The sequence below is a fragment of the Patagioenas fasciata genome, chromosome 5 (genome assembly GCF_037038585.1).
Source record: "Patagioenas fasciata isolate bPatFas1 chromosome 5, bPatFas1.hap1, whole genome shotgun sequence".
Classification (NCBI taxonomy): domain Eukaryota; kingdom Metazoa; phylum Chordata; class Aves; order Columbiformes; family Columbidae; genus Patagioenas; species Patagioenas fasciata.
The window spans coordinates 10,186,725-10,212,537 of record NC_092524.1 but is presented as its reverse complement, the minus strand read 5'-3'; the positions used below and the strand labels follow the sequence as shown (position 1 = coordinate 10,212,537).

General features: G+C 40.6%; 1 protein-coding gene across 16 annotated transcripts in view; it reads left to right on the top strand.

Moving 5' to 3' along the window:
- MICAL2 (microtubule associated monooxygenase, calponin and LIM domain containing 2) overlaps positions 1-25,813 on the top strand; it is a 132,903-nt gene that overhangs the window by 47,489 nt on the left and 59,601 nt on the right. For 10 of the 16 annotated variants that reach the window (XR_011739267.1, XM_071808890.1, XM_071808888.1 and 7 more), the window contains exons 6-20: positions 206-361; positions 1,301-1,401; positions 3,005-3,262; positions 4,083-4,198; positions 5,466-5,592; positions 5,789-5,879; positions 5,975-6,122; positions 8,237-8,436; positions 8,944-9,056; positions 13,054-13,125; positions 13,740-13,889; positions 14,993-15,097; positions 16,618-16,836; positions 17,063-17,164; positions 17,769-17,900. Coding sequence is in view for 15 of the 16 variants with exons in the window: in XM_071808890.1 (XP_071664991.1) it covers positions 206-361; positions 1,301-1,401; positions 3,005-3,262; positions 4,083-4,198; positions 5,466-5,592; positions 5,789-5,879; positions 5,975-6,122; positions 8,237-8,436; positions 8,944-9,056; positions 13,054-13,125; positions 13,740-13,889; positions 14,993-15,097; positions 16,618-16,836; positions 17,063-17,164; positions 17,769-17,900 (2,090 nt within the window). In the remaining variant the exon portion in view is untranslated. The remainder of the gene's footprint in view (positions 1-205; positions 362-1,300; positions 1,402-3,004; positions 3,263-4,082; positions 4,199-5,465; positions 5,593-5,788; positions 5,880-5,974; positions 6,123-8,236; positions 8,437-8,943; positions 9,057-13,053; positions 13,126-13,739; positions 13,890-14,992; positions 15,098-16,617; positions 16,837-17,062; positions 17,165-17,768; positions 17,901-25,813) is intronic. The other 6 variants (XM_071808893.1, XM_071808891.1, XM_065838293.2 and 3 more) reach the window with 5 other exon arrangements.

Here is a 25,813-nt window from a genome sequence, read left to right as displayed (position 1 = left end):
TTCAGTTTTGCAGCTGGGAGTGGGGAGAAAAGACTCTTTACAGCCAAGGGAATTTTGTGGGAATGATGGAATCTGCTGCTGGCATGTTGTTTGATGGAGTGTAGGACTTAGACACAGGGAAGAGACCGAGCTGTCTTGAGCTCACCCTTCCTGAAAGTCCAGTGTGAAGCTTCCAGTGTTTTCAATTCTTTTCTTTGCTTCCCAGGTTTCAGGAGGAAGGAGTTTCGTGGAAAGTTGGCTATAGCTATCACTGCCAATTTTATAAACAGAAATACGACTGCAGAAGCCAAGGTAGAAGAAATTAGTGGCGTTGCTTTCATCTTCAATCAGAAGTTCTTCCAGGACCTTAAAGAGGAAACGGGTGGGTGCATCCTTATTTTTTCCACAACCAAATATAAGTTGCATTATAGGAACTCTTTATCTGGCAGGCCGCCCTCTTATTCCTATTAACGTCAATTTAAATTGTATAAAAAACCCACAAGTGATAAAATGCTGTTGATGTCAGAAATCTGGAGGTGTCCATTTATGGTACAGTGGGATTTATTTTTTTTTAGCTTGGGCGTTGGCGCATCGTAGCTTGTTTTAAATTTTTCTCAACTGTAAAAATGACTGCTATGTTGAACAAATTTAGAAGAGCATTTTCAGTGCCCAGACATTTCCCTTAAGACATGATTTGTTTTGTTTGTATCGGTTCACATACTGAACAGCTTAAACTCTGTGAAAAAGGCTCTGCCTTTCCCTTTCTGGGAGGAGTTTATTCTTGCTTTTTGATGTGTAGATCTGACAAACTGAAAAGAATTAGACAGGAATCTGCTATAAATACTTAGAGTATAAACTGTGAAATACATCTGTATGAAAAGGGGTTTCAGAATAGTTGCATTCGCTGTAAGTACAAGCAATTCCGTTTTTGATTTACAGCTGACTTTTTTTGTTAAATTATTATTATTATAGAAACCAAAACTAGTGGCTTGACCCAATGCCAGAGCCCTAGCAAGCTAAAAAGCACTTAGTTCCCTTGGCTCCCCTTTTATACCTCAGAAGATTAAAGCCATAGTCAACTAGCTACTCCTTAAAAGGACGCTAAATAACTTCAAGTAATTCTGAGACAAACTTGTGGGGTAAGACCTGTTTCCTCTCCTGTTTTGTTTTGTTTTAGAGCATCTCTTCCACTAATGCTTCATCCCAGCCGGGGAAGCGAATGTATCCCAAGAAGGAAATACATCTGTGGGGATCAGTCACGTGTTGTTAGTAGACGACACAGTGCAGTGTACTTCATAATGAATGTGTTATCTCTTTTCAGGAATTGACCTGGAGAATATTGTTTACTACAAAGACAGCACTCACTATTTTGTCATGACAGCAAAAAAGCAGAGCCTTCTGGACAAAGGAGTCATTATTAGTGTATGTAAAAATGCTGGAACCCTATTCTATTTACTTGGCACAGAATAAGTGTGAACATCTGCTTAAATGTTGTTGCATGTTATAGAGGGTGTTTATAGACTTACTAGATCACTTCATGAAAGCTCAGATCACAGAGATCTTACTCTGATTTGTTTGTTTGTTTATCCTTCATTCAGCACAAAGTTTCTTTAGGGAACTGGAAACAATACTTCCTAAATTTGGCCCTTCTGAAACTGGCTGAAATGGGATCTTGACTCACCTTGGAAATACCTGGTGTCGTCATTGCACCAGAAAATAAAAACCTCATTTATTTAAAGGAGAACTTAGCAAAGCTATGTCCAGTTTTATTAGGCAAATAAGGAAGTGTTAAAACCTACCCCAGGCTAAATTGCACAATTCTCTAAAGTGAAATATGATGGAAGGAGGCTATAAACATGATGGCCTGAACTTTCAGAGGTACTTGGGACTTTGAGGCTTTTTTTTTCTTTCTTTTTTTTTTTTTTCCTTTTTCCTTCTGTAAGATGTGAGGGTTTGTTTTCCTTTATTTCTAGAAAGTATTTTGGCACCATTTAAATTTGTCTTCCTGGAAACCCAAGAGAGGTCAATTTTTCTTGCAAAGTAAGACAGTGCCAAATCAGTCAGAGTGTAATTTCCCGAAGGAAGCGCTTGTGGGGAGCTGTCAGAAGGCTTCTTGGCTTTCTGGTGGGACCACTGAGCCCAGTGCCATGATTTCTGCCCTTTTTGGAGGACAGGGGCTACCTGGGTAGAGCAGCTGGGCAGCAGCAGCCCCCAGCGGTGTTGGGGGGGAAAGTGGGGTGGCCCTGGGGGTTGGGGGGTTGGTGTTCGTGGGTGAGGGCAGTTCCAGGAGATCTGTGGGGAGTTTGGAGAAGAGGAGCAGCGGCTGTGGCCCGTCAGAGCTGTTCCCCTGACCTGCTCAGGTCAGATACACAACAGTCTGTCTAAAACAACTGGGCTAATAGAGGTTCTGCGGTATCATCCCTGCGATTACGGGTCTCATCCACGATTAAGCTGTAAATAGAAACTGTCTTATTAATAATCACTGGGTTTAAGTAGGATGACCTGTAAAGGCAGGGTCCTTCACCACACCGCCCCAAAAAAAACCCCAGCACAAACCAGAACAGCAGAAAAGCTGCTGTGGTCCCAGTTTGAATGTGTTTTTGCTGAGACGCGAAGTCAAACCTTCCGGCTGAGCCCCCCGTGTTATGTCATCAGTACGTTGTTTACTGTTTTTTCCTGCTCTCGTGTGGTTTCAGATGTGGGGGGCACACATGCAAAAAAACATTGCAGTGGTGATGATAACATCTTTTGAAGGGAAGGAAGTAATGTTATGAAAAAACAACACATAACCGAGGAACTGGGAGGCGCTATAATATTCTGTTGCAAATAAAGCTGCTTATTCAATGTTGGCATAGAGAGTCCCTCTTTGGGGCAGTACAGTTACCTGTGTTTGTGTATTACGTTTTTGGAGGAGATTACAGATCTCAGTCCTTCATGCTGTGAGATGTGTGGTTGCCACTCGGATGCTATGGGACTGCAATGGGGTAGTTGGAGTATCTAATCCTATGTGCTTCTTTCTTTGCAGGACTATATTGATACTGAGTTGCTCCTCTCTGGGGAAAATGTGAATCAGAGCAATTTGCTGTCCTACGCCAGAGAAGCTGCTGACTTTGCAACCAATTACCAGCTGCCTTCCTTGGATTTTGCAATTAATCACTATGGACAACCAGATGTAGCCATGTTTGATTTTACATCCATGTATGCGTCTGAAAATGCTGCACTAGTGCGAGAGAGACACAGACATCAGCTTCTGGTGGCCCTTGTTGGAGACAGCTTGCTTGAGGTATATCGTGGCATGTCTTCCAAGTAGTCTTTTTATAAATTTTATCTTTATTTTTTTATTCAATCCATCCATTCAATCTACCTTCCAATACAAACTGCTTTCTCTTACATGTCCTGAAACAATGGTACCTTCTTAGGAATAGATTGGTGGGTTTTTTCCTTTTTCTTTTTTTTTTTTTTTATGCCATACTTTATGTCATAACTAATGCTTGGCTGGCAATCTCTGGCTCAGATCCTGTTTTGCTTTATGCAAGTTGTTTTTCTGTCTGAAAACTGAGAGCTGTGTGTCCTCAGCTTGGGTGCATGGCATCATTTTCCCAACTTCCATCACAGAGAAAAATGATCCAATTTTTTATTGCAGTCTCTTTGCCTTAATATGTTCTCTTCCTGAAGTGAAAAGTGTATGTTGCAACTAGTTTTTTTTAACTCGCACTGACAGCCTGAAGTGTTTGGAAAGATGAGTCCAAAGCAAAATGAGGAGATGAGAAGACGGGCATCTTTTTTTTTTTTCCTTGACTAATTCTTGAGTGTTGAGTCCTTTTTTTTTTTTTCCCCAGCCTTTACCTTTTGAGCTTAAGAAATTAGTTTTTAAATATAGAAGTTAAAAAAAGGAAAAGGGAAAACACTCTTTTTCATTGCCTAAGTCTTGGAGGAGAGAAAATCTAAAAATACAAGAGTTGGCTATGTGGTGTTTTAACTATTTCCGGGCCACATTTCTAAGACAGTATGAAACACTAGACTCCAAATTTCACATTGCAGGGTACTTTTGTAATAGCAACTTCACTAGTACAAGAAACTCAAATGTAAATGCTTCTTGACAGCCCTTCTGGCCGATGGGTACTGGCTGTGCAAGAGGCTTCTTAGCTGCTTTTGATACCGCGTGGATGGTGCGGAGCTGGGCTCAAGGAAAACCCCCCTTGGAAATCCTTGCTGAACGGTGAGCGCTCCTTTTGTCTTCTTCAGCATTTCCAGTGTTTGAAAGAGTTACGGCATTGGTAGAAGGTAGTGGAATTCGGAACGCCAACAGGATAAATATTCTTCAGTGCAGCGGCATTGGGTCAGAGTTATCCATTCCTTCAGGTTTCAGAACAATTTACAGTAGCGACAGGCCATTGTTCTGTAAGCTTTTGCACGTTAATACAGAGATCCAGCAGTATGCATGCCAGGGGTTTAAATTACTAATTTAAGTCAGTAATAACTAGAATGAAGTGATATCCTTAAGGAAATTGAAGATACCTTGTGTCAAAAGACTAACCCTCCAACCACCTCAGCACCTGTTGTTTTAATTAAAAACCAAACAATTTCCTGAAACAAGTCTAAATAAATACTTTGACAGCTTTCATAGTTGGTATCTGTGATTTTAACTCTGCATTTTAGCTTAGTAACCCTGATGCCTTCTTTATTTAGAATGATAAATGTGTGGTAAAGGAGAATTGCTGTAATCCTGCATCATAAGCATGTCTACGTAATGTCTTTTTGACCAGAGCAAAAAAATCTGTTAAGTACACCAGCAATCCTGGCGTCGCCCTTGCGGGCTGGAGTTGCTGCCTTTGTTCCTGGTGGCAACTGCTCTGCTCCACTACAGCTGCCCAGGCTGTTTTGGGGCAGATACGTAATAGAAATAGTCGTTGGTGTGGTAATGCAAGTAGAAGCGTTACCGAGTAAAGTGCTTTGAGAAGTTTTAAGATAGAAGCCTGTGGGATGACTCAAACACGGCATAGTCCCAAGTGGAAAATTGAACGGCATATTAAGAAAGGCTGTGGTGGTTATAGGAATTGCAGAATGATGGGATTTAGTGCTGTTATGTGGTAAAGAAGTTACTCCTTGGGTGGAGGTTAAAGCAAAACCAGATGACTGAATGATGTAACCTCTTTTTTTCTTCTTTTCCTTGCTCGCTTCCTGCCTCAGGAAAATACGGGCATAAGTTCTGAGAATCTGTCATTTTGTTGTGCTTTTTCTGTCTGGCATCCTTCTCCTGCTGAGCAGGGATAAGAAATGGGATGGATGCATTTAGTGCATAACACTTGTCCTGGCAGAATCACAATAAGGTGCAGGTAGCTGGGGGAAAAAGTCAACCAACCACAACAAAACGAACCAGCCAAACAAAAAAAACAGTAACAAAGAAGTCCAAACAAAACACCAAACCTCTTTATATAATAAATACTTATTTTAATATCTCTTGCATCTTTTTTTTTCTCTATAAGAGAGAGCATTTATCGTCTCTTGCCTCAGACTACCCCTGAAAATATCAACAAGAACTTTGACCAGTATACCATTGACCCAGGAACAAGATACCCGAACTTGAACTCAAGCTGTGTTCGACCTCACCAGGTCAGTACTTAAAAGGCTTGCTTGTGAAATCACAGTTGATTTTTTGTCCAGGAGAAATAGGGCTACAAGTAGTACATAAACAAAATGTCCAGGAGACTCCTTAATTTAGATTCCTCTGATAAAGTTAACCTAGAAAGATAAGTCTTTTTTCCTCTCCAAGCAATTCTACTATGATGCCAATCACTTTTACTTACAGGTGAGACACTTATATGTTACCAATGAGCTACAACAATGTCCTCTTGAAAGAGTAAGCTCCATCAGAAGATCAGTGAATCTCTCAAGACATGGTATGTGACATCTCATGTTTGCTGTGACTTAATATATGGAACCTTCTGAGCATACAAAAGCTGATTGAAATGTTTGCTCTCCACTGTAACCACAGAGTCAGATACTCGACCTAACAAGCTTTTGACCTGGTGTCAGAAGCAGACTGAAGGGTACCGTAATGTTAATGTCACAGACCTGACTACCTCCTGGAAAAGTGGCCTTGCCTTGTGTGCGATTATCCATCGCTTCAGACCTGACCTCATGTAAGTGACCTCTCCACATTTTGCTGAGTATAGGATATATTAAGAATGTACCAAAGTATAGTGCAAGAGCAACCAGGACAACACTGGTAGTCTACAGTGCCTTTCTGTTGCTGGTTTTTGCAAGAAGGTGCACACTAGTGCCAGATTTGGGGGATGGAGAGGGTGGGGTTGTTTTTCTTTGTTTTTTTCCTTCTTTTTTCCGTATGCCCTTGTATGCTATTTAAAATGAAATATACGTGCTTTCAAAGACATAGGAAGGCTTTGAACTTTATGACTTATGATCATGTTTGTGGGAGTCACGTGTCTATTTCAAACAAAATTGCAGTGCTTGTAGAATGCGAGAGTTGCATTCCCAGGTCCCTAGGGTATGTTTAAACCACAGCCATAATGGCACTGTCACGAGTTACAGAAATACCTGGACGAGCCTTAAATGAGCCATCCTCAGTGTGTCGTAGTGGTTGCTGTGACAGCCATGCAGGGAAATGCTGGGCGGTGGAGGTGCCTCAGGAGATGGTGGTTTTGCACAACCCTTTGTGCAGAAGAGCGCAGTGCCCTTGCACATGGGCTGTGCAACAAGGGCTGGCCCTCGAAAATTACTTTAGGGATTGAATGTAAGCCAGCGTTCCCTTCTTGACAGTGTTTCTGGGTTCCTAGCCCTACAAGACATGACTTCTTATGTATGAATATTTTTGTAAGGTTCCTCAGTTGGATACAAGAAGGTCAGTGTGCAACAGGTGTCAGCAAATGGCAATTGTTTGTGCTGGGGTGACTCTTCTGTCCTCTCACCAGTCTCCCAAATGCAGCAGCTGCAATCTCTTGCCTTCCTACGCAGACTTGGGAATCACAATGAATTATTGTCAGCCTCCTTTTATTGTGGATATATGAAAGAAATTATTGAGCTCTATTATGGGGTGTAGTAAGTTGGAAAAAATAGGAGTGATACCCAGGGTGCCTGTTTGTACAGCTAACATTGTAAGAAAAAGCTATTTTTTTTTTCCTTGGGTTAGTTTAAAAAAAAGAATTATGGATGGTTTTGTGGACATAAGAGGGGGAGAGAGGGTATAGAAAGCAAAGTAATCTTTGCTGTCTGTGGAAAGCATTTCTCAAGGACTGCTCTCTCTAGAAAGCTGATAGATTTGTCTTCCTGAGCTAACAGACCTCCTGCTGTTTAATTAACATTGTGTTCGGATCTTGTTGGCTTTTTGTATTAAATGGGACTGCAGAGGGACTTGGCCAGGTGGAAAGCAGGCAGGCTGGAGAGGCGGCTGCCTGCGGGCAGGGCTGGGCCGGAGGGGCCACCTGCAGTCCCCCCCAGCTCCAGAAATAGGGGGTGTGGGGGTGAGGGCAAGAGAGAGAAATTCTTTGGGGGTTCAGAAACTCACATTCCTTGTGAGGAGAAAAAAACTACCCTGCTTAGAGCTTTGTAATTTATCTACATGTTTATTTTAATCATGAATTTTGGAAGCTGTTCAAGGGATCAGAGTCTTAGAATAGGTCCCATAGAAAATGGATTAGAGAATGGATAATGCAGTTCCAGATGTGTGATGTGCTTATTTAGTGCACTGCTAAATCCAGTTATGACATGGACAGGACGTCCTCATTCAAGCTGTGTGTTTAACACCTTAGAAAGGTAGTGCCTGTGCATGTGTGCGTGCACACTTTTAACGCGTTTGTTCCATAGAATGGTAGCATAAATTTACTCCTTCTGGCTTTGATGATTGTTAGAACTAATAGAAACTAAGTAGTCAATTGCTAGCAGGTAAAATCTGTAGCTGCATAGCTGTATTTGGAGATGAAAAAGGTTTCTTAGCACTTCTGAGGAGGAATTGCATTTCTTCATAAATAAGGGCAATCCTTTTTCATGGGACTACATCAAAATCCAGTCCAGTGAAATAGCTTTTAAATGACACTTCTGGCAAAGCCAGGATTTGTAATAGCGGGATTTATATGGGACTCTTACCCTTGGTGTTGTGTAGACTGTAGCTTTGAGGCGGTGAAGTGCCCATGCCCTCCTTCATGGTGCTGTTCTGCACCTCTCCGGGCAGGGGAGCACCATGTGTTTCCTGGGGCGCACTGGGCAAACCGCCACTGATGCCATTGTGTTGTCCCTGCAGCGATTTTGATTCTCTGAACGAAGAGGACGTTGTCAAAAACAACCAACTGGCGTTTGATGTTGCCGAGCAGGAGTTTGGGATCCCCCCTGTGACCACGGGGAAGGAGGTGGACTCGGCTGGGGAGCCAGACAAGCTCAGCATGGTTATGTACCTCTCCAAGTTTTACGAGCTGTTCAGGGGCACACCTCTGCAGGCAGTAGGTAAGCCCAGCCCAGGCTTCTCCTAATTCTTGTGAATTTTTGGGGAGCGGAAGCACTTAATGCTGGCTGCTTATGAGCACTGCTCGAGCCAGGAGTCTTTTCCCAGCGGAGCTGTTCTGGCACACAAGCACGCCTACTTCTGTCTGCAATAGTTACCTTGTGCTTAAAAAGGAAAGGGAGAAAAACTTGATTGAAGACCAAGCTTTTGTGGGTCCTCGGTGGTTTCAGAGAACGGGAGCAGCTGGATAACTGCTGCTTGACATCATGAAGTTCATGTATCAGGTCGTTAGAGTGATTGTCCGGTAAGGATGACTGCACGTGGCGTGTCCATTCCTGGGCGTTTCTCTTCCATTTTTAGAAAGTCTTCCTACACTGTATGTCTTCTATTTGCCTGGATTTCTTACATATGACTGTTAACCAGCACTCAACTGGCAATTTCTGGCTTGGTCAAAGTATTTAAACAACAAATCTGAACAAATATTCTAAGCATTTGGTTTTTTTGAACAGATGCTGGGGACAAGCAAAATGGAGAAAATAATGATCTTTGCTCAGCAAAATCATCGAACTTCATCTTTAATAATTACATCAATTTAACTTTACCAAGAAAACGAGTACCAAAGGTAAGTTGTGAAGGAAGACTTGCCCTGTGAATCTTTCTCTTTTCAAAAGATGAAAATAAACTGTCAATCTCATAAAGTTTATATATATATATATATATATATCCTACTATTAAAAGACCAGCAAAAAGGAGATTTTTTTAGTATAGTAAAAAAATAAGATTTCATAGTAAACGAAGCTAACACACATATACATACTCAATCATTATGGTGTTTGCAATGATAAAACTGAAGCATTGTCAGTGTCAAATTGCTGAAGCATTAGTTATAGTCCCAGTTAGGTGTTCTCTGTAAATGCAAAATTTCAAATTACGGTGAGAATTTGGGTGTAGTTGGGAAGAATTCATGTGCACTGTCCATGTTAATCTTCTTCAGTGTAGGTGGAAGTGAGAAGATGTTCTATTTGACGTGTTTACAAGTTGCAGTTTTCAACTTGAAATACTTGAGATCCTGCTCCATTACCTGTATTGTCTTTTATGTTTTATTTTTGGATTTTTTTCTAAAGGTGTTTTTAGGAGGTTTTGTGCAATGCTAGATGCTAAGTTTTTATTTTTGTTTCAGGGTTTGGGGTTTTGGTTTTTTCGTTTGCTGGGCTTTTATGAGATAGGAACATCTGGAATTTTTCTGGACTATTTCTGCCTTTAGGAAAACTAGTACTGTAGCTCTGTATTCCCAGAGCTCTGTATACAGCTATAATATTATGTATCAGTTCAAATAACCGCTGGTGTGCTAAAATGCTTGTTGATTGGGCGGGGGTGCTATTTTTTAACTAAAGCAGTGATTTGAACTGTTTGTAATGCTGTCAGGATTCTGGAGGGAAGCTTTCAAACCCTTATACATGTATAAAGCCTGCAACGGTGACAAACAGTGGGCAGGTTGACTAACATGACTCAAAAGTAATGATCTCTTAGTCATATGCATTTACTTTTCTCTCTTTGTCACTTATGAATAAAAACTTATTGACATGCCCTATTAAAGTCCCAGTATAAAACACATCTCTGCCTACACATGCTGCAGTTGAAGACTCCAGGGCCTGGAAGGCGTAATTGAGTTAATACCATTTGATATAGGATTTTGTCCAGTGAGAGCATTGTCTATGTGTTTCTACATGGATTATAACTTCAAAAGTTTAATTTAATTTAAAAGTTACTCTGATTAAATTATCCAGTAATAGACTGTTTCACCTTCTACCTATTCATTAACTGGGTCCTCTTCTGAGAGGAGACCTTGAGGAGGGGCTTTGCTTTCACAGCCAAGCCTACCTGCATTTTAACTTCAATTTAAATGGGGAGTGTCTGCACCACCTGGCTCAGAGGCAGCAGTGTCTCAGCTACAACTGTTGCAGATTAACCAGCACAAGTTAGCAGCATGTCCTCCTCCACCAATATGAATTTAACTTGGACATCTTTTGAAATATAGCTTAATGCGAAACTGTTCCAGGTTTTGAGGTTCCTGGGCTATCCAGAAACTGTGTATCAACTATGATGATTATCAAGTTCTTTTATTTTTTGTTCTTTCTTTTTTTAACAGACCACTTTAATGCTTAACTGTATTGCTTCATTTACACCTATGCAGAGACTAACTTTTGCCTGCAAAAGTACAGATTTCCTGCTTCTTTAGGAATTCAGTGTCCCTTATAAAAGTTCAAATGTACATGTATGTACTGTATTTCTCAGTATTTTAATATATTGCTTCTCAGTTTTGGTAGAAATGTGATTTTTTTTTTTTTTTTTAACCTGAAAAATTACTTCAGAATTTGCAGATATGTCCTAGATTTACTTAAATCCTGAGTATTTTCCATCCATGAACACATTTTCAAAACCTATGGACAGTCAGTTGCCCAGTAGCCTCATATATCCTTGTTAGGAAATAACTTCCCTGCTATACACATATACACAAAACCCAGTGGAACATTTCCCAGCTAACCAACCAGTGAGAAACCAAATAGGCAAAATCAACGTTGCTTTTTTCGTGTGGGTGCCTTCTTTAGAAGAAAAACCTTTTTCTTGACCACAATGTTGTTGTTTTTCCATGAGTTATTTGCAGAAGTAAAGAGGCTTTTAGTAGTGGGGAGTGCTTTCCATTACCAAGCCGTTACAGCCTCTGACTAACCTCCCATCATGAAATAAGCCTCTGTCATAACAGGAGGTAGAGTTCTTGGCACTACATGAAAGCATGAGGTGATTGGCTTGCTGGGCCCCTTCGGTTTCACCCTACAGGGGCTCATTTGAAAGGAGAGGTGGAAGCGATATTTTTCCAAATCAGCCTGGGGAAGCGGGTCTGTTGAGACCTTATTTTGCACGAGGCTCTGCAGCTTTGTCATGGGTGGGACGTGAAACTTCACGAGAAACACATTACTTGGGTTAGGACAGAGACTTGGGAGTGCTGTAACCATCTGAAACTATTAATAGCTGGGAAGGGAAGCTCCTTGGAAAGCTACTGCCCGAGTTAAGAGTTTGGCTGTGGCTTCAGTTTTGTGGTTCTTTCCTCCATAAAGAGCTGAGCATTGTAGCCAGGTGTGACTGTTGGAAAGCACAGAATCAAAAACCAGTTGGGGTGACAGAGTGTCACTTACTGAGCTTCCCATACCACCTGGTTTGTCCTGGTGTTTGGCTGGCAGAGGGATCCTGGTCCATGACAGCAGGACGCGGCCTGGCGGTGGCTGTTCTGGCAGCCAGTGTTTTCCATTCTCCCAGTATCAGCCAGGCTGGAGAGGAACTGGGATTTCCTGTGCTCCAGACTAATAAATGCATGGAGGTGTTTACACAATAAAGGGCACAATCCTTTTTTCTTGGAGTTTTGCTAGGCAATTAAATTGCTTTGTCTTTCTCCTCTTTGTGAATATGTTAATGAAAATCCTTTATGTAAGATTTTTGAAAGTCAACATCTTGTTTGTTCCCTTCACTTAAGCACATTCTGTGTTTATGTGGTACAGTTTATTATGCAGAATACATTGTGCTGTTATGTTGTTCATTCTTCTTTGGTAGACTAATGATTATAGGTAGTGTAAAGCTAGGTTACTGCGAGCTGGTGCTTGAAAGACAGTGTACCAAAGCATGCAAAACAATCAAAATATTGTCATCTGATTATTTTGGTATTTGCCCAGAAGTTGTTTGGGATTACTTCTGTTCACTGCCTAATGATTTATTACAAACAGTGTATATGTAAAAAGGAAGCTTGTATTCTTTGATCTTTCTCTCTTTATTCCTTTTTTCTTTTCTTTTTTTTTTAAAGATGACTGAGCAATTACTAAGTTACAGTGTGGGCAAATGCACATAAGTAGTATGTAGTTTATTGTTCATAAAATAGAACCTAACATGAAATTCATCAGGCAAAGAAAACCCAGCCCTCTTCATTATACCAGTTCTTCAAGACTGAATCTATTATAGTAAGAACTGATACAAATTTTAAAGCATTGACTATTTTGCAAGTTTGTGCATACTAACTATGAAGTATTATTTATTATTTGTGTGATCTCTAGTTCAGTAAAATAGTCAAATATGTGCATAGCTTGAGAATGAAATAAGCAATTTGGTTGCTTGAGTACTGTAATGTAAAGCCATAGTCAGGGAGATGAAACTTACAGAGGGGGCAGACCTTTGAGGCACACAATAATTGCTCCAAAAAAAGGAGATATGTCTGCACCTTGAACACATGATCTGCATGCAGGCATCCAGGTTGAGAGATGTGGAGGCTATATTGAAAGAGTGAGGAGTTTAGATACTGTTGTTTATATGGAAAACGGTGTAGTCTCGATTAACATTCATTAAATTACTGATGCTGTAATGCCTTTTTCTTGAAGGATGTGCTAGTGCTTTGTGAATTATAAACTCTTTAGTACTGAAGGAGGAAAAGGTAAGCATCAGTATTGTAGGGGCTTTGTTGACCCAAGCATACGAGTGTGTATTTTCACCCATCAGAGTCCTGGGAGGAACTGCTTGGGTAAATCTGGTAACTGCTGCAGTAATCCATGGAACTTGTTTTGGCTTTACCATTTCAGGTTGAAGGGAAAACGGAAGAAAATGAGACCAACAAAAGACGTCGAAAAGGTCTTTTTGGTGTCTTCGAGGAGGTTGGTGTTCAGTGATGTCCACACGCATCCAGCTCCTTGATGAGCACCAGAGGAAGCAGCTGGAGTCGGGGGGCCGGGGCTTGGCCGCTTGTGCTTGGCAGGAACAAAAAGACTCCGCCATTAGAACCTTGCATTTATTGTGGTGTGCACTGAAGAAGAGCTAAATTTATTTCAATCATTTGATGGGGAGGACAGCATTACCTAAATTGCACTGGTTTTCTTTCTGACCCAAGAACATTTAAACTATTGGGTATTTGGGGACTGTTTTGTTTTGTTTTGTTTTGTTTTGTTCCCCCAAATTTGGTTATTTAAATAAATTTTTGTTTGAAGAATTTGCATTGCAGCTTGATTCCTAGACCCTCTCTGATTAGTTACCTCTGTGACTCTGCTTTATCTTCACGAGCACTGACTCATGTTCCTTTTTTTACTGTGCTCTGGGACCAAAGTAAATACATTTTAGTCACTTTTGCACACTTAATGGTGTCGTTTTTAATTTCCTGCAGATTGTATTTCCTTTCAGCCTTTGCTAATAAGGATTTTATCTCTCTATTTCTCTCTCTTCGTGAGTGTCATAAGTGAACTCAAGAAAAACATAATTTGTTGTTTCCTTGCAGGCTTCAGGCTTTTCAAGCCAAGGGACAAATGCTGGGAAAGAACAGAATGATAGCAGGGAAGGAACGAACCAGAATAAAGTTAAATCAATGGCAACACAACTGTTGGCAAAGTTTGAAGAGAATGCTCCAAATACAATTTTGCGGAGGCAGGTAGGTCATAGATGAACGTAGAAGTAACCACTGAAATTAAACTGTAGTCCCTCTTTGTGAACATGGTACAGATTTCCAAGGGAAAAAATGGATCTTTTATGTGTTTGCAGTGTTGTCTTTTTTATACTTTATGCAAATTAAAGGTATTCCTCTCAATATTTAGTGAACAAATGTGACTATTATAGATTGACCAATGCATATTAATGTAATGTATTAATCTGTTACGTTAATAAAGTGTTGTGGAATTGCAATGTCTAGAAATCTCTTGCAAGCCAGACTAGAATTTTTGGATTGTTTGGAAGACTAAGCTGTCTGCCTGTGGTATTGCAGAAGGACTTTTTTTCCTATATTCTATGAGTAAAGTACATCACACATCCAGTGTGATCTATCTTTGTGGAAAATCTAGAAAGCATAAGAAGGGAACCTAATCTTTTGCAAGATGTGTCCAGCTGCAATTTCCATTCCTAAAGTAGGCATAAAGAACATGTTTGTGCATGCCACGGAGTTTTCATGGTGGTTTGTCAGTGTGACTAGTGGCATTTTAAAAATAATCCTGTGCTGTCATGTTAGGGGTAAGATCAAAATCACACTTGCAGCAAGAAGGTTTGAATCAGCGGAGTTTGGAACTGTCACCTAAAAGATCTGAAGGATGAGCAAAATGTTGAGGTTCCGTCAAGGGTGGTGGCTTTCCTACTTATTTGTGCTTGTATCCATTTGTTTATTTGCGTATTTAAGTCCTCCAGAAGTGTAGGCTTTATAGATGCTGAGCGGCTCAGCCTGTGAACCACTGTTGTTTGCACTCTGCCTGGCTCCTTGTCAATGCCCCGAGCTTTCCATGTGTGACAGAGGTTTGTGTGGCTGTGTTGAAGGATCATAACCTCTCCTGAAGAATACTGAATGTGCTGATTTTTAGATATATCTTTGATGGTAGAAGCAGTTAATAAAATGGGTAGGTGACAAAAATCTGCAAAACATGTTGTTGATCTCAGTAATGTGTCTTTAAAAGCAGCTTTTCTTTCTGCCTCAAAAGATCTTTGAATCCAATTTACTGTCTTCCTTTTTTTTTCCACTCTGTCTTCATAATTTTTTAAATGCTTTACAAGGAGCTAATAGATAGACCAGCCCTGCTATCTTCTGACCCTCCTGTTAATCCTCGCTTTGCTAAACCTAAGGATCCAAGTCTTCTTCCACCTCAACCAAAAAGGCAGGTAGGAGCTCATATGGGTAACACCTGACAAGCACGCCATTTCTCTTACTGCTGAGAACTCAGTGTTATTGTGTAACTACAGAATATATAAAATATCTTGATGTAATCTGCAGAGTTATCAGATACATTTACCTGAAAAGTGTGAAAGCCACATTAAAATTTAAGGCTGTTTTATACCTGGTTGAGCAGATGAGAAAATTGTTTGAAATAATTAGTAACTGTGTAGAAAAAGAATCCTTAAAAACGTGTTGGTTTCTGTGTTATCATATCCAGATTCCAAATTGTATAAATAGCATTATATAGCTATATTTAACATGATAGAAAACTACAGCAGTACCTGGAAATTTGTCTGTGCATGTACTCAATGTTTTGGCCTGTTGTAATGATAAGGCAAAGGGAGATTTCCACCCTGAGAAAGCTATCAAAAATGTCTAAAGATAAAATCTGGGGCACTGAAAAGCTGATATTGATGCCCAAGTTTTTTATTCCTTTAAGTAGTACTTGTAAGAATTACTGCTGGAAGTTCTTTTGCAGCATCATATACATGGGGCAAGATTTTTTAATACATTGTCTAATTTTTCTCTTAGTACTTCCAATGGAAGCAATCTCATATTAAATAATAATGATATTCACTTTACATTAGAGTTTTACATAGCAGTAAATATCCTGTAGTAGCATTTTGAGAGTAGTCTGCAGTGAAATGGGATCTGCATTGCATGTGGAAATCTGCAGATCAGCCTGATGAAAAATGCAGATTCGTAAATGGGTTGAGAATTGTTGTTTTAAAGGCAGGTGTCCTCTCCCAAAACATCAGGAGCATACTACAAATTGATTTGCATTAGGTTTTAAAATTTTAATTCTGATAAAATTTGGAAAGTTTGCTTATTTGTTTAAATTGGACAGATAAGGTGAAGTAGAAAACTGTCACAAAAAGACCACCTGGAAGGTCATTTTTAAGACTAAATTTGATAAAGCTGAACTGTTTCAAATGTTTCGCTTACTTCAAAAGCTATTTTATATGAAGGCTTAAATTCAGAGACCTATTCTCCATTCTCTGAAGAGAATGCTTTAAATCTGAAATACGTTATAGCTTGACTTGAGTCAGACTAGATCTATATTTATGCCAAGAACTGCTGTTGATATTCTTACAATTTGATTGTAAGTTTAGTTTCAGGCAGATATAATGCTAAAAAAAACCCCAAACACCTCCAAAACCTTTGATAAAAACCCTAAAAGGAGATGTAATGTCATGTTCTTCTGCACTGATGGTGTCTGGGTTGTTCATAAAAACCAAGACAAACCTAGAGAAGGATGTCAAGACCTGCGTAAACTATGATTTACTTCAGTGCATGGACATAAGCATCGGAGGTGCAGCAGGTGGTGTGCAAAGAGTGATGTGGGAACATTTTATTTCTAGTGATATGCATGCCTGTGCTGCGCTTTCGGAAGCATCTTTAAAAGCTGCATATGCTGCATGGTAGTGCAGAAAGCAGATTTGTTTTCACTTGCAGTGTTTCCCAGTTTCAGGTGGTAGCTAGGAGTGAACACGAGGTCAGGGAACCCAAACAGTCTTTAAATGGTTCTGATCATATGGCCAGGAGAACAAAGACTGTACAAAAAACAGATACCCAGCCCAGTCTGTCAGAAACCTCTGAAAATCTCGCATCTGCCTGTTCTGCTGCATTTGTACTTTCTGGAGTGCTTGAGCGTCTTCAGCACCTGGAGGAAAAAATGAAACAGGTGACAAGCAATTTCTTTTCTTTTCTGTCTCTTAAGCATGTATGTTAATCTGTATTTTCCCTGGATATGCTGGCTTTTTCTCTGTTGACTTTAGGTTATATTAAGACAATAAAAAGCCTTTCTGCAAACTTGCTGTTTTCTGATGATATATGTGACATTAACTGAAATCTCTCTCTCTCTCTTTTTCTTTCTTTTATTGGCTTTCCTTCTCTTGCCCTTAATGCAGAAGAGAGCTCAGAATATAGCAAATAGGGAATTCCATAAAAAGAACATTAAAGAGAAAGCAGCACATCTTGCCTCAATGTTTGGATACATGGAGTTTCCAAAGGTGATTATTAGCTTTTGCACCTGAAGAAGTGCAAAGATGACATATAAGAATTCATGAGAGGAAAAAAAATTGGAGTGTTGGTTTTTAACTTCCTTTTCATCCTGAGTGGATCTGAAAAATAATTTGGATTCTGAGACTGGTAAAAAGCTTTGTTTAAATATTATTGCATATTTTAATTTAGGTAAAACACAATCTCAGTCATAAAGCTAGTCAGAGTACTTCAGCACAAGAGATATTTCTTAAAATAAACCGTGTCTTGTGCTTAAGTATATGCTGGTAGCTCACAGTTTCTAATGAATTGGTGAGCAGTAGCTCTTAGTGCAGTCTGGCGTTCCTTATGTTTTCTTATGCTTTCTCCTAGCACTATCTTACTTTACTGTCCACTGTAAATATTTTTGGTAAGAAATCTGAGTACAATAATATCGTTTGACATGATGATTTCCATGGCTCCTCACTGTGCAGAAATAGAGAACAGACCAGAACTGTGGCTATTATATTTCTTCTTTTTTTTTTTTTTTTTTTAATGCATGACTGTGATTTATTCTCTTAACCTGTGCTAATGTCACTGTCTCTTGGATAATTCTCCTGTTTCTGCTTTACACAGAATAAGCTACCTACTAAAGGCTTAGCCCATTCTCAGCCCCCAGCTCCCTCTTGCCCTCCACCTCATGATGCAGCTGCTGCCTCTTCTCCATCGTCTGTCGGTTCAGCTTCCCCTGCTATTCCTTCTAGACAGGTACTCTATTAACAGATTTTTCCTATAAAACCCAAACTTACACTAAAGCTGATGCTGCTTGAGAAAAGGCTTGAAATGAAAATGCTGCCAGCCGATCTGTTGTACGGGTTGTATTTCACGTTTGACTCAAACTTTACTTTCTTTACTGTTGTTACTTCTGCATGTTTGTAAGAGGGAAGTCATCATTTAAAATAGTTCAGGTATAAATCTAAAGAGCAGAGCAAATCATTGACAAAAATTTTATCTTCAATTCTGAAAATTTGAAGCATTGTGTTGTTGGATAATAGCACAGACATGCCTAGAAGAGAGAGCGCTTCACAGTGTGTAGCTGACGGAGTGTTGTGGGATTGGTTAGCTGTTCTGGATTGGTTAGCTGTTCTTGGGTGGCGTTTGTGTTTCTCTCAGTCTGGACTGCAGGAAAGAACCTGCATGATAATGGTGATTTTAATTAGAGAACATCTCTTAGAATGGCATGAGCACTTGCCGAAACAGACAGATTTTATTGTTGCTTTGTTTGTTTATTATTTCTACTTTAAACTTGCTTGTGCACATTAATTGCTAGAATACAGTTCTTTGTAACAGCAAACTCTACAGAGAGGAAACGTGCATACTCTGAATGAAGCAGTTAGGTAACACTTAGAGACATTCAGCTCTTACTACTTAAGCTGATGTTCCAGTGGCTGTGCTTTTGTCTGTGGAAGGTTAGATGACATTAGCTTCTAACCCCCCTTGTTTTAGAAGGATTTCAATTGAAGAAAGTTTGGTATTTTTCAGCATTTCAGGGCAGGTGAAGGCCCAGGTTCTCTTTCCATCACACACAGATAATGTAGCAGCAGTCTGAGAACATCACAGTATTGAACAGGGTTGGTGTGGAAATAAAGGTGGAAACTTCAGGTTTCTAGAAGTATTGAAGGTGACTGCTGTGACCCAATGCAGGTGCTGCTGGAGCCGGCGGCTCTGCTGCCTGACACACAAAACAAGTGCTACTTGGCAAAATCAGGTACCATCACCATTTGCTACGAGGAGGAGCAAAGCGTTCTGCCTGCTTTTGTTGTATTTAAATAACAGTAGTTCTATGAAATACTCATGAGTATTGCCCAACCTCAGGTAAGCCCTGGCTGAAGGTGATTTCCCATCTGATAGGTGTTCAGCAGGACCATTTCATGGAATTGGTCTAGATCTTCTTAGGTTATGTTGTACCATATTGTTGATGCAGGCTGGAATTGGGCTCACAGCCTCTGCTGAGCAGGTAGATACTGAGCTGACTTGCAGTTTGCAAAGACGCATTCCTCGATTGAGATAAAGCTGTGTTGAAAAGACTCCTTACTCTCATTCCCCAGGAAAATATAGGTGACACAGCTCTTCAAGGACACTGCAAGCCCAGCAAGTGCCTTACTGGGGTAATCCCCTAATTCCCTTCAGCTTCAAATTAATTCCTTCGCCTGGATTTACCTCTTACTTTTTATGACCCAGGAGCTACAGCATGTGATGGGTTTTAAGCTAAGTAATGGTTTTCATAATATCAGGACTTGTTACTTATTTGATCTGGAGAACCATTGTGATGGTGCAAAGGAAAAAAAAACCCCACACAAAAATGACAACAACAAAAAAAACACCACCAATGTGAACAACCCTTTAGAATAAGAGAACTAGGCTCTTAATCATATGGAAACTCTGCGAGTAATAATTTCGCTGGGATTTTAAAATTCCTTCTTACAGAAGATTGGGCCTGAGCAGTCATTTTTGGATTTTTTAATTCGGCTGCATTTTGTTTAAAGTGCGCTCGCAGCCTTGTATTAGTTTGCCATTGTGTTTAAAAGGTGCAATAATAGTTTGTTGTGACTTGATTTCACTGAGGCTGAGTTTAATTGAAAGTGCTCTCTCTAGAGGTAATGGCAGAATGCAGCACAGCTGAAGCAAGAAAATCTGGTTCTGTCACCAGCACAGTAAATATATATTCATGTCATTTGCTAAATATTTGGCTGGTTAGATAGGAGTACATGTGTTCTTTGGCATATTTGAGAATTTTTAAATAGCAGGTCTGATAATCAACAGGAAAACTTTTTCTTTCTTCCCATTCGAGGTAGCTGAGGTAATAGCTGATCCGAACAGAATGCCAATGTTCAAAAAACCCACTTGAGCTTCCTTTCCAGGGTTGCCAGTGGGTACAATTGTCACTGTTGGTGCCACCCTTGCTACAGGGCTAGCTAAGAGGGAGTGGTGAGGTTGGACAGGGTGAGTCAGCCCTGGTGTCTGGCGAGGCGGTTGCAGAGCAGGGGAGGGTGCCCGTCCTCCGCGCCCACTGTCGGCACACTGAGGGGTGATGGATGGTCACCGTGGACATGGAGATTCGGGTCAGGCTTGGGGATGGGGACAGGGGACTCTTGCGTGGTAAGGAGCAGGGTGCTGGGTGAGGCTGCCGGTTTGCACCACTGGTGCCTTTTGGAGCAGGTTGTGCCAGTGTGCACTTGCTTTACACAAGTAAAGCGAATCCAGCCCTCAGGACAGGGGATGGACTCCATGGCCTTTTGGACCTGTGTCCAATACCATTATTTGCACTTTTGTTCTCCATACTATTCATGTGCTGTGAGGTCAATTCAGTCCTGTTGCTTTAGCTTTACCTCCCTTTGGCAACTTAACTGCTGTTCCTCTTCAAGTTACACAGGCCGTGTTTTGGCTTACTTTTTGTTGTTTCTCAGGCAAAATTTTCCCAAGAAGCAGATTTCCTACTGCTGCTTTTACTGTAAGAGTATTATATCTTTAGGGAACACCTGCTGCTGCCTTGATTTCATGATAAGGAATCTGTCCATACCCTTCTGTGGTTAAATTGTTGTCCCAATGTTTTAGGAGTGCACACTTTTCAGAACACGAAGATTTTATCCTACTCTATAAAACACTGGCTAAATGTGCAGCACTCTATGAATAAAATTATATATTTCAGGTGCACAGTGCGCAATAAGTACTGTGCAGGATAATTTAACAATATGTTTGGATGCCTCTGCTGTGAATATGTACCGGTAGTTGCCTGTGTTTGTGTTATCTTGAGGGTGGGGTTATAAGACTCAGAATTTGTATTTCTGGTCTCTGTTCCGAGAGATATCACTAGGTATGTCTAGACTTCAGTATGAAAAAAGGCTTCAGGATTGGTAAGCCAACAGAAGGAGCTCCCTTGTGCTGCTCTCAGTGTTCTTGCTTCTCCCAGCAGAAGAACAGAAGATAGTAGAAGTCTTTTGAGATTTAAGACTTCATGAGATATGACCTATAAATATCAGCAGCATCCCATCCTTTAAATAGTTAGTACTGTCGTTCTAATTTCAAGTGAGCACTGAGATTGTTATCAGATGTGACGATCCTTTACATCTGTTGGATTTTCATCGGAACAGTATTAGTTACGTGGCATATTTATTGAAAGTGGTGGCTAAGGATTCTTACTGTCTTGTTACAGGAACGTGTTATTAAGCCTCAGTCCTGAAAGGAGCACTTGAAAGGAAGGCTATGGAAGCATATTGTTTCTTTTAAAGACATACAGTCATTACAACTTATTAAGAATTAACTTCTATATGACACTATATGCAAGTTGCCAGTAATAATCACAACTACCTTCTAGCTTTAATCAGCTGTCAACATTTGCATAGGTAGAATTATGAATTAACAAATATATTACAGGCTGAGCTTTGGCTATTCCTGTTTCTGTTTCAAGTTGGATTGACCTTCAGAAAACTATGTTCATCTGAGCTTTGCATGAGTGAATCCACACAATATGTCATAAGTGCTCTGAAGATGTTGCAATCAGTGAGCTTTGCTGCCTGCAGAGTTTGGACCAGCTACTTCCCTTCAATGACGTGACTCTAATTGCCAGCACTTAGCAGAGCTTGGGTGTTTCCTACCCACAGTAACTTATTACTCAAATGTTGTTTATCTATGAGGTAAAATATATGTGACAGGTTGCACCAAAAATAAATAAATCACTCTCAAAGCAAAATAAGACCAGGAAAATCATTAAGGATATGAAACAACAAAGGGAAAAGCATTGTGTGTTTGTGGAGCCATAGAGCAAGTTTCCTTTGTTTTATGAAAATGAGGCTTACTTGCTGTTTGGCTGTGGTGTTATAAATAATAGCACAGGGAAGTATAGAAGGCAGCTTTCTCTACCCACATTAGTAGCCAGCCTGATCAACCTGCTGAAAAGCTTAGGCATCATGTCATTGACAGGTCAATAATTTTAGTAAATCACAAACTCTTGGGGATTTTTAGTTGTTTACTTGGTTGTTTCCTGAAATCCACAATGTTAAGATAACTCTTTAAGATTCCTTTCCAAAAAAGGATTTAAAGCTACTGGTATAAACCTGCTTGAATTGTGAGCAGTAGCCTGTTACATACATATTGATAGTGGCCCCAGCACTACAAAATTGCATGTGTGTGTGGGACCTCATGTACGATAGTAGCCTCAAGGGTAGTGAGTCCATGAGCAAAATATAAAACCTATTATGTATATACTGAGTTTCTAGGGTACCTGAGCTGCATCAGGCAGGCAGGGATTTGTGTGCTGTTGAACAAAGCTAAGGTGCGTAAGAGCTCACAGGTTCTCTAAAGAAATGTGCATAAATCTGGGATCAGACCGTCTTCTGCAACTGGAGTTTATGACACTTAAATTATTAAGTATATGAAGATGCTATTGAAGATTTTGATCCCCCAAGCAGGGTGAGGTGTAAAGAAGACACAGGGTTGCTCAGTGGTTTTGCTGTTGTCGTACAAGGGCAGGAGTCACGAGCTTTGTAGGGCAGCACTGCTTTTATGCACCCTGTCCCTCTCATTCTCTGTGGGTTTCTGATGGTGTCAGGTGCTCATGGGGCTACCTCAGTGAATTCTCATGAATGAACAGCATTTCAATAGAACAGGCTGTTTCAGCTGGAAGGGACCTACAGCGATCATCTAATCCAACTGTCTGACCACTTCAGGGCTGACCAAAAGTTAAAGCGTGTTAAGGGCATTGTCCAAATGCTTCTTAAACACTGACAGGCCCAAGATATCAACGACCTCTCTAGGAAGCCTGTTACAGTGTCTGACCACCCTCTCAGTAAAGAAACACTTCCTAATGTCCAGCCTAAACCTCCCCTGGCGCAGCTTTGAACCATTCCCATGTGTCCTATCGCTGGATCCCAGGGAGAAGAGACCAGCACCTCCCCCTCCTCATCGCCTCCTCAGGAAGCTGTAGAGAGTCATGGGGTCACCCCTCAGCCTCTTTTTTCTTCAAACCAGACAACCCCAAAGTCCTCAGCCGCTCCTCACAGGACATTCCTTCCAGCCCTTCCACCAGCTTTGCTGCCCTCCTCTGGATGCTTTCAAGGACCTTCACATCCTTCTTAAATTATGGGGTCCAGCACTGTGCACAGCACTCAAGGTGAGGTTGCACCAGTGCTGAATCCAGTGGGACAATCGCCTCTTTTGACCAGCTGGTCACGCTGTGTTGATGCCCCCAGGATGGAGTTTGCCCCCCGGCTGCCAGGACACACACCGCTGGCTCCTGTTGAGCTGCTGTGGACCAGTACCCCGAGATCCCATCCTGCAGGGCTGCTCTCCAGCCGCTCCTCTCTCAGTTTATATTTGTGCCTGGTGTTACTCCGACTTAGGTGCAGAATCCAGCATTTCAGCTGGTTAAATGTCATCCCATTAATCATTGCCCAATGCTCCAATCTAAGTAGATCTCTCTGCTAGACATTTTAAAAGTGCAGTACTGAGACTGTAACAAATCGATCCACTCTTGACTACTCACATACCCAATTCAGTAAGGACAACCAGTAGAGAACTTGCCCGAGTGGCACATCCTTATTAAACACTTTCTCCAAAATGAGCTCGAATCAGTCTTCAGGTCCACTTGCTTCCTGCCCTCCCTGCTGGGCACTAGCAGTGGTGTTTGTGTTGGTGGTTGTTGATTAGGAGGCCAGAAGAATCAGCAATCTTTTGATCACTAGGTTAAATTGAAATCCCATTTGCTTTTACATAGAATGTGAGATCACATTCATTACAAGAACATTTCCTTGTAATAACATTTTTTTAAGTATACATAAACATGCAATTTTCTTGTTTTGACTGCTTTACTGTTGACACAGATTGCTCCAATGGGTAGAGAACAGAAATCAACCATCCTGATGAATTGCAAGGTGTAGTTCAGGCTTAAGGATACTTTTCCTGAAATTCAACTACTTGCACTTTAAGCGTAGCATTATTGTTTAACTGATTGCTCCAGCTTTTAACTAGTTCAAGGTAAACTTTCTGCTTCAACTGACTTTGAATGCTTTCTTTTTACCTAGAAATTAATGAGTAATAAGTTTTATGCAACCTAAAAGTTGCTCAACATATTCAGAGGTGCAGAATTTGGGAAGGAAAGTTTTGTCTTTAGCCATCTTAAGTGATACAAAGGAACATAGTTTTCCTGTAGTAACAAGTAATCTCTGTTCTAGTATCAGTTTATAATTTAATGTACCACTTAGGACAGCATTGTAGTACGTAATTAAGAGTTGACTTTGCTGTTGTTACCCCACAAGTTGTGCAGATATTGAACAATATTTTAAAGTCTTTTTATATTAAACAAAACTGAGCAGTACAGGAATTTGTCCCTTGAATGGCCTTTGTTGTCTTAACGTACATATTTTGTATCTGCCTATATATTAAGTTAATTATGGGATAACTCTCAAAAGATAAGGGGAGCTGTAAGGGGCTGGACATGTTCCCAAGTTCCTGAACTTCAGGGTTTTTTATTAGCAAGAATATTTTTATCCATCATGATTTTTGAAAACACACTCACAATGCTTTATAGTTGCTTTTAAGCTTGATAGAAAATATTTTAATATTATTTTAGAGTATCATTAACGCCATTGCTTTTATATTTTTTTCTCCTTTCCTCATGGTAACTTTCTGATCCTTTAAAACCTTTCCATTAGCGAGACTTGATGTGGTGGTACTAGAAAAATCATTTCACTGGGAAGTGTGGGACTTAAAATTTGGGCTCTGAAGGAGGCAAATGGAGCATAATATATGATGGATCCACTGAGAATATTAAAAAAAAATGTCCTAGCTTCAGGAGATGCGTGGCTATACCAGGATGGCCCTTGCTGACTTTGCTACCAGAGAGACTGTGGGATCTTATGTTGACTATAAAACTAAAATTAAAATCACTACAGGAAATCTGGTTCAGGGTAAAAAATACTCCTGTAAATCTACCAAGTCTTCACAGAGTTTTTTCCAGGAACAGAGAGCTGCAGTACCTGCCTTCCTGCCACTCACACACGTCACACGCCCCTTCCGTCTTTTCCGGTCCCCAGGCGTGTGTTTTGACACAAAATCCTGGACCATGCAGTCAGTGATCTGTCTGCGTGTGTTTGGAGCCACAGCCTAAGGAACTGCAGTCTCCTTGCTCGCCTCTTTGATAAATTTGGTTAGAAACAGCCTAATACTCATGGCTACAATAGTGTGATGAAGCAGATTAAAGGAGACTTCTTCCTTTCACGAGTATAGTTCTCCAGTTTTCCCTGGAGTTGCGTTACTGGAGAGAGGGAGAATGGTGACTCTGTGAGCATCAATGAAACATTTCCATGTGGCACCTTTAGTACATTTTCATAGAATGTTTCCTGAAATGCCGCAGTTGGTGGTCTATTAATGGGAAGTTTAGACCCCACCTCCTGTTCTGAAATATAAAACAAAGTCCTGAGAGGTCGAAGTGAACAATAGGGTTTTTTAATCTATCAGAATGGTCCAACCCTGATAGCCAGGCAGGAGGTCCCAGCTCAGCCTCCTCATGGACATGGTGGGTAGCCTTGTGCTGTGGGAGCAGCATTTGCTCCCAGCAGATGTTTTACCATCGTCTGCAGGGAGAAGCACGTGGGCTGCATGGAAGCCTTCTATGGCCACCAGCT